This window comes from Silurus aristotelis, assembly GCF_946808225.1.
Source record: "Silurus aristotelis genome assembly, chromosome: 1".
In the NCBI taxonomy this organism is placed as follows: Eukaryota; Metazoa; Chordata; class Actinopteri; order Siluriformes; family Siluridae; genus Silurus; species Silurus aristotelis.
The window spans coordinates 37,752,363-37,760,503 of NC_139574.1; the positions used below are offsets into that span (position 1 = coordinate 37,752,363).

The 8,141-nt window shown below is 39.7% G+C and overlaps 2 protein-coding genes across 2 annotated transcripts in view; both read left to right on the forward strand.

The window, feature by feature from the left end:
• Positions 1-8,141, forward strand: part of LOC310724284 (uncharacterized protein) — a 699,798-nt gene that overhangs the window by 568,981 nt on the left and 122,676 nt on the right. The window lies entirely within an intron of this gene.
• LOC310730810 (uncharacterized protein) lies at positions 4,153-6,711 on the forward strand (the record flags this gene model as incomplete). Its single annotated transcript, XM_083550019.1, has 4 exons — positions 4,153-4,284; positions 4,913-5,004; positions 5,753-6,446; positions 6,647-6,711. The coding sequence occupies exons 3-4, from the start codon at positions 6,026-6,028 to the stop codon at positions 6,709-6,711; spliced, it is 486 nt and encodes a 161-aa protein (XP_083406145.1). The 5' UTR covers positions 4,153-4,284; positions 4,913-5,004; positions 5,753-6,025.

Consider the following 8,141-nt stretch of genomic DNA (forward strand, 5'->3'; position numbering starts at 1 on the left):
TTTAATTATCCTCAAATTAATATTTTTACATTCAATAAAAACAAATCATCCAGTTTTCATTGATGTTTATTTAGTGAATAATGCATTTAATAAACAATTGGTTTCAACCTTATAGTTGAGGGGAAAAAGAAGATAAAAATGCACCAGTCGTTTAAAACAAAACCAATATAGAAACATTTCTTCCAGCTCATAAATCCTATAAAACATGCAGCATTAAACATGAACTTCCAGCAGATGAACATCTCATAATACTGTCTGGAAGTGAGAAATGTACAGGTTGTTTTTACTCCATACACATGAACTTACTTTGATCAGAAACACAATCATACTCCAAATCAATTCATCAATAAAGTCAATAAAAGAATCCCAAACTGCTGTGTGTCTTGTCCTCGCTATTAATGACGTCATTAGAGCTCCACTACTTCTAATTACCTGCTGTGACAGTGAGCTCTACTACACATCACACTGCCACCTACTGGTCATTTATGATTCTGCAACATTCATAGAGTCACTCCGGTCAACTTCCGGTTCTCAACTCGGATTCACTCTTTATACACAGTTTACAGCCGTTTTTATCTTATTTATGACTGTAATATCGCTCTTCTCTCAGGAACAACAGAAAAGCTGTGAAGACGATATTTTATCTGCTCTTTACCTCTGTAATGTGCGCATGCGCATTGTCCGGTTAAGCGAGACCGGGTTACGTCACAGACGGAGGGCGGGGCATCTCCCTGTGACGTCACAGTAAGGCAACGTCTATAATTGGGAACGCGTCTCTGTTTTTCTCATTTCCGAGGTTTTTGCGTGTGAATAAAGAGGCATAAACATGGGGCTCTTCAGAAGGTTGAGAGAGTTTTTTCAAAGCAGAAGAACAAAGAAAACTAAGCAGATTGCTGAAATGAAGGAGAAGCTGGAACACATGGAGAAAGTAGAGAACGACTTGAATGTATTTTCTCTTCTAATGATAGAGAAGATAACAGAAGAGAAAGAAGAGAAAGCCATTCTGCTACAGACGGTGCAAAATCTGGAGGCTACTTTGGCTTCTGAGCGAAACCAGCAGGAACAGGACATAACTGAAAGAAGCCAGAGCTGGACGAGAGAACAAAAACAACTGGAGGAACGTGTTGCTCAGCTTGAGTTTATTTTGGATCAGACCACAATGGAGCTACAGTCTTCCCTGGAAATCAATGAGGAACTGGAGAAAACTGTAGAATGTAAAAGAGAGAGCTGGACGAGAGAACAAAAGAAAGTGGAGGAACATGTTGCTCAGCTTGAGGTCACTTTGGAACAGACCACCATGGAGCTCCAGTCTTCCCTGAAAATCCATGAGGAACTGCAGAAAACTGTAGACTGTGAGAGAGAGAGCTGGACAAGAGAACAAAAGAAAGTGGAGGAACATGTTGCTCAGCTTGAGGTCACTTTGGAACAGACCACCATGAAGCTACAGTCTTCCCTGAAAATCCATGAGGAACTGGAGAAAACTGTAAAATGTGTAAGAGAGAGCTGGACGAGAAACAAAAAGAATATAGAGGAACATGTTGCTCAGCTTGAGGTCACTTTGGAACAGACCACCATGGAGCTCCAGGATACTCAGAATCACTGTGAGAAAGTAAAAAATAGTGCAGAGCAGGAGAGAGATCATTTGATCAGAGACAAAGAGTGACTGGAGGAACGTGTTGCTCAGTTTGAGCCCACGTTAAATTTTAAAGAAAAACAAGAGGACGAAAGAGAGAAAACTAAATTTGACATAGAGGAGAGGAACAACTTACAGCTTCAGACCAACAGGGGGCTCCAGGATACCCAGAATCTCTGTGAGGAAGAAAAGAAGACTTAAGAGAATAAAACAGATCATTATATGAGAGTCCGAGAGCGATGGGAGGAAATTGTTGCTCAGCTGAGACAAGAAAACATTCAAAAGAAAACTAGAAATAGAAAAAAAAGAAGACGACAAGAGAAACAGAGAGTCTGAACACTTTTACTACAGCGAGACACAATAAACGCTATTAAATAAATAAAGATTTTGAATTTCAATCATGTCTAATGTCTCTTCATCACAGAGAGCATTCAATGATGGTATTTTTTTTCTTGAAATCCACTTTAGTAAAGTCAGTGATGTTTGATGTCCTTAAAGAAAAGGAATTTGACAGAAACTGAAGTTGAGGTATTTTCTTGCAGCTTTAGTGCTTTGTTCATTTTGAGCTCTAAAAGCAATATAGCTGACAGTTAATGTGGGGCAGAACCTGATTCACTTAAACATCTGTACTTTATAATTTATCGCATGGATTGGCACAAGAAAGTGGATGATCTTTTAGCAGTTATTCTGACAGGGTTAACACTGGATTCACCTCACAACACCTGAACACTACTGCTGGATGGAGCAGCGGGTGCGTGCACGAGCGGCGGTTGGTGAATAGATGGTGGAGCCGGGGGGAAACGAGTGGTGAGAAGCAGATCTGTGGCTGATGGGACTAATCAGTGTGTTCTGTTTTAGTGACTGGTGACGAGGAGAAAAAGGAGAAAGACACCAAGCAGAGCTGAGCACGTGTGTGTGTGTGTGTGTGTGTGTTTGTGTGTGTGTGTATTGGTCCTGTTTACTTCAATAGTAAGGAATGTAGACCTGAGATCCTAATTATTGGTCTTTTATTACCCATAAGGCAGTGATTTTTACCCTGTTTTGAGGCGTGACTCATTGTTTACATGAAGAAAACACAGTGCATGTAGGGGTACAGCCTCAGGAGCCCTGCAGTAAGTGTGCTGTGTGCATGTGATTGATGAATGTGCAGGTAGAAATTCAACTGAAACTGCATTCAATCTGGTTGATTATCAAGCAAGTTATTTTTTAACTACATTTAAGTTCCCTGTTATAGGATAACTTGCAATTTTGTAAATTCCAACTGTATTTCCATTCATTCCTGTTAATACCTAAATATTCCTGATAATTCATATGGGAAGTTTCCAGTCTTGATAATTCCTGCAACCACATTCCTAGGAAATACATGAGCTGTTCCTTGGCCTTGGGCACAGGGATATTTTGCCTTTCTTTTTTTTTTCTTTTAAGTTTTACATTGTTCTGATATCAGATGCCCCAAGAAATTGAAGTTTAGACACAGAAGCTTTGTGTATGTGAGGATCCTCTATAATTATTTGGGAAAGAGTCTGGTGTCATTATGCCATGGCTTGGGAAGTCGGGATGTTGTTAATCAATGTGAACTGATTTAATGTCATACACTGTGTCTGTGTTCTACATTACAGTGGGGTCTGAGGTTCGGTTCCCAGCGTGTTGTTTCCTTAAATTTTTTTATCCAGGGCCCAAAATCTTTTCACTGATCTCTCACACATTAAGAAAGTGATCTATGCAGAGCTGAACATCTCACCATGAATGGTGAACAACCTCATGCATAATTTTCTTTTTCCCCCTCTTCTATTTGCTTAAATTTTTATTTAAGAATACAATACAATACAATACAATACACAATACAATACAATACAATACAAAATACAATACAATACAATACAATCCAGGTGTGAACCTAACTGTAATGAGGAGTGTATTGGAGAGTGTATTTGTAAATCTGCTAGGTGGCAGTAGTGGCACAGTCACTGGTAAGCTGTAGAACAGGGGTCAACTACGGTGGCCGAGAAGTGCAAAACAGATTAACAAATCCGAAAAAAAAAATAACAAATCCGAAAACACAAGTCAGACAAACCGGAAAATGTAGGTATACTTTGTGAATGTAAACTTACCGATCATTGGACAAGACACCTGTCAGTCAAGATATACAGGTGAATGACTGGTGTCTTCTCCAATGATTGATAAGTTTGCATTCACAAACTATACCTAACTTTTCCGGTTTGTCTGACTTGTCGCCGTGTTTTCGGATTTGTTAATGTGTTTCGTGCAATGATTCAGACAAACCGGAAAAGGTAGGTATAGTTTTGTTTCCTTTGCTGACTTTCCTGAAGCCCCTAAATTAATAATGGTCATAGTGACATTGGTAACATTGCATTAATGTTATAATATCTGATAGCCATTAGAGGGCACTCTCGTGCTGCATGTGGGTGTGTTTGCAGTGTGCAGAGTAAACGAGTAAAAAACGCTGCGCATTTATGTCTCCGGTTCTTTCTACGCATGCTCCGAACTTAATGGGATAATATGTGTTTTATAGCATAATGATGCAAACATAACATTATTTACATTCATCACATTACTGTGCTGGAAAACAATACAAATTAAATAAAAAAGAAGAAAAAGTGTAGAAGAAGAAAAGCGGGACAAAGACAGAGGTAATGCGATGTAATGAATGGCGATGATCATATAAATAAACTCAGTTTAGTAAAAGTTTGTGAACAAACTTTATATTGGTCCAGTTTTTAAAGTTTATTCTAAAAGTTATAAATAGTGTAATAAGTGGACAAGAAATATGAGTTGTTCAGGTCACACAGATTTTTTATTTATTTTTTTATTTCAATTCAGTGTCATTACAAAATAGGTTTAAATTTGTAGAGATTTTATTTGGCCAAACATATCGGACAAAAGAAATCAGCAACATATATTGGTCAGCCTGTATCAGTCGACCTCTAGGTGTGAGTTTAAATGACATGCTCAGTTGTATGTATGAGATAATTGTAGTCTGGACGGTGAGACGCCACTAAGCGTTAATATTATAATAATTACACAGATCTATTAGAGACGCTTATCAGAAAAGTCCGAATCAAATCCACTCACAAGTGCAGCAGATTCATGTGATGTGAAATAAAGTCCTAATGGCAGCAGCATTATACAGTCATATATATATTTCTATAAAAGAGCTCTGATACGGATTTCAGTCTTTAAGATGAACATCTTCAGTGGGTTTTTTTCTCGTCCTGGTATCATAAGTGTAGATAAACATAGGTTGTGTTTAATTGACAGCCCTGATGAAGTCTGATGACCTGAAGAGGGTGGAGCTGAGACTTCAGACAGCAGACAGACTTCTGAGGAGGAACATCAGCATCACACGAGAGGTTAGAGGTCACCCAACCTGTAATTAATCCTGGAGGAATTAAGTGTGATTAGAGAGATAGTGATTTAAATGTGTTAATGCAGCGTGTGTGTGTGTGTGTGTGTGTGTGTGTGTGTGTGTGTGTGTGTGTGTGTGTGTTACTGCAGTTATGATAATAATAATAAGAATTATAAATATTTTGGGGGCTGTTTTGAATTGTTCAAATCTTCCCTCTACCTCTCCTTTATTAGTGTAGTTACTGATAGAAAAAGTTAAAATCTTTTTAAAACAACTTTCATGCAAAAGATCTTGTGGCTTAATTAGATGAGATTTGCCTAAAAAAAAAAATCATTGACACTTTTCTTTCACGTGAACAAGCTTTTTTTTACAAGACTTTGTCTTACACTTCCAGTGACTGTAGCTGAAGCAGAAAGAAGCTTTTTAAAATTGAAACTAATCAAATCATACCTGAGATCCACCATGTCACAAGAGCACCTCAGCAGCCTCACAGTCATAAACATCAACCATACAAGTGCTGGTCAGATTTGCAACGATGATGTAATTGATGACTTTGCATCAAACAAAGCAAGAAAGATCTGTTTTTAGGAAAATGACTTTGTAGTGAAAAATTTATTTAATTTGTTTGTTGTGTGAATTGCCAATTTATTATTATTTATTTTCATATTGTATTTATTTGTAAATGTATTTACTGTAAACTCTTATTAAAGCTAAAGTAAGTGCAGATTGTTGTTAGTTATTTATCTTTTTAGGTGGCAGCAGGATGGGAGCAGGTCATGACGTGGAAAGGAGACTCTCTGCTTGCAGACTTCCTGTGACGTAGCTTCCTGTGTTTGACTGTGTTTTTAAACAAACTTTACTATTTATCTCTCCTTTTTTCCTCTTTTAATAATCCTAAATATTTTTTGTCTTCCTGTCTTGTGCCTGTAGTTAGTTAACTCGACTATCACTAGTGTTGACTATATTCATTCCCTCTCACTTTATCACATCTCTGTATCTTAACTCTATCTGCTATTATAAGCACTATGCCGGCTGTGTGTCTGCCTTTGAGCACAGGTGAGAACTCGTTCGATGCCCAGCTGCGAGAGTGGAAAGCGGAGCTGGAAACATCCCGAGCGGACGCTCACTCGTCCCAGGTAAATTCCCGGTTTGAATCTAACGCTCCCAGCACCTCAACTCCGCGTGTTTCTCTGTCCAGGTCCGGTGCACCTACAACGCAGCCCACCCAGGTATCGTTCACTCCGGCACCGGTGCACCACGGACCCTGGATGCTGCAGCAGCGGAAGACACGAGCCAAGCCCCGGTCGAGGACGTCTCCCCCGCCACCACCGCCGGCCTTCGAGATCTCGACCGAGAACCACTTTGCCCCTCTCCGCGAGACGGAACACCATACTATGATTCTTGGAGATTCCATCGTCCGGCATGTCCGCGCTACCGGAGCCAAAGGTAAGGTGCACACTCGCTGTTTTCCTGGTGCTCGTGTTTTTGATGTCGCTGCCCAGGTACCCGCGATCCTGTCATTCCGATTCAAATCAGTCCGATTAAAAGATTTAGCGGTGGACTTTTTACATTAAACGTTATCTAAGCTGATGTGATGTTCACAATCACGACTTTGTGACGTGCACTTTGTGTATATTTCCTGAAAGGAATGATAAATGGGCCGATTCAAAATCTGATACGGATGCCAGGTGAAGAGGAGGTGGAGATTTGAGGAAGCACATTTTGTCCCTCAAGTATTGGGTCTTATCAACAGCATTGATCGTGTTAACGCATTTGCATGGCCGAATTTTTATTTTGTTCGGTTTATAAAAAGGTTCATGTCATGAATCCTCTTGTGCGAGTATTTTTTATTTTTTTTTAGTCCGAATCTTGATGTTATTGTTACAATAATTATGGGAGTCACGTGATTAAGGAATGAACGATACGGACCAGAAGAGATGAGAGGTAAGTTACTCATTCTGTTTATCATCATTTGTCCTTTAGCTGCTGTAAGAATTACAGACTGCCTCAACCCAGATTCCACCCTACGCTATATCAAAATAAGCTCAACCGCAAAACGGCTTACATTTCACAAAAGTAGTTATGTAGAATTTCAGTTGTATCAATCAGAATCATAGACATAATTTAATCAGTCTGGGAGAAGCAGCAACCCCAAGGACTATCTCTAACCAAAAGGTATCTGAGACCGTGATTATCATTCACACAAATACCCCTTCCTGACCTGCTGGGGGGCCGGCGCCAGCAAAGGTGCGAATACTGGTGAATTACCACCTGCTGACCTCCGCCCCGAGAATGGTATCCCCCAGCCTTTTGTTTCCTCACAGATGTCCTATATCTAATTTACATTTAAAGGATAACACCGGTCTATACTTCAAAGGGAAGAACAATATAAAATATCTGGGCAGAGTTTGCTCTGGGTTCTTTCTGACTTCGATAAACCCAAAGTGCTTCGTGTAATATGTCACTGCTACGCTGTTATAAACTTCTTCATTACGATCTTCGTTGTCCTCATCATTTTTCTTTACCCTGCCTTGTCATATTTTCATTATTGGAACTAATGTCAGAGTTCGTGTATGTAGACGTGTGTATGGGTATCTGCTTATTGGAAATGTACCATTTTATATTATCTCTGATCAAAGGAACGAAATGATCTAAAGAACCAAGTCACTGAAATGATGCCATCTTCCAATCACTAGCAGTGATCAGTAACACTGATGAGTGCCATACGGGGGCACTAATGCTTCGAGTAATACCAGGGAACGAAACAACGAATAAAAGAATGCTCTTAGCATGGAAAACGATGCATTTGTGGCCTGTACACAGTAAGATAGAAGAGAGACAAGAAACAAACAGCAATAATCAATAGACTGGAAAGCTTACCGAACAAAAGTCCAGCAGGGGGCGCTCGCCTCTAACCCGGGTGTGTGTTTCTACAGAGAAACACCACAGGAGCTCATGTAGAGTCGCGCCATCACCATCTCTGTGACGTAGCATCCCTGATTGGTGCAACAATCTTTTTAATCCACCAATGAAACGTCATAGTCAAATGTCATGCTGTCATAGTAACATGCAAACATTGTAAGTCTACTATTGAATCGAAGGCCGTTGTTGAGACCAGACGTTTGTTTACTGCAGTAGGAA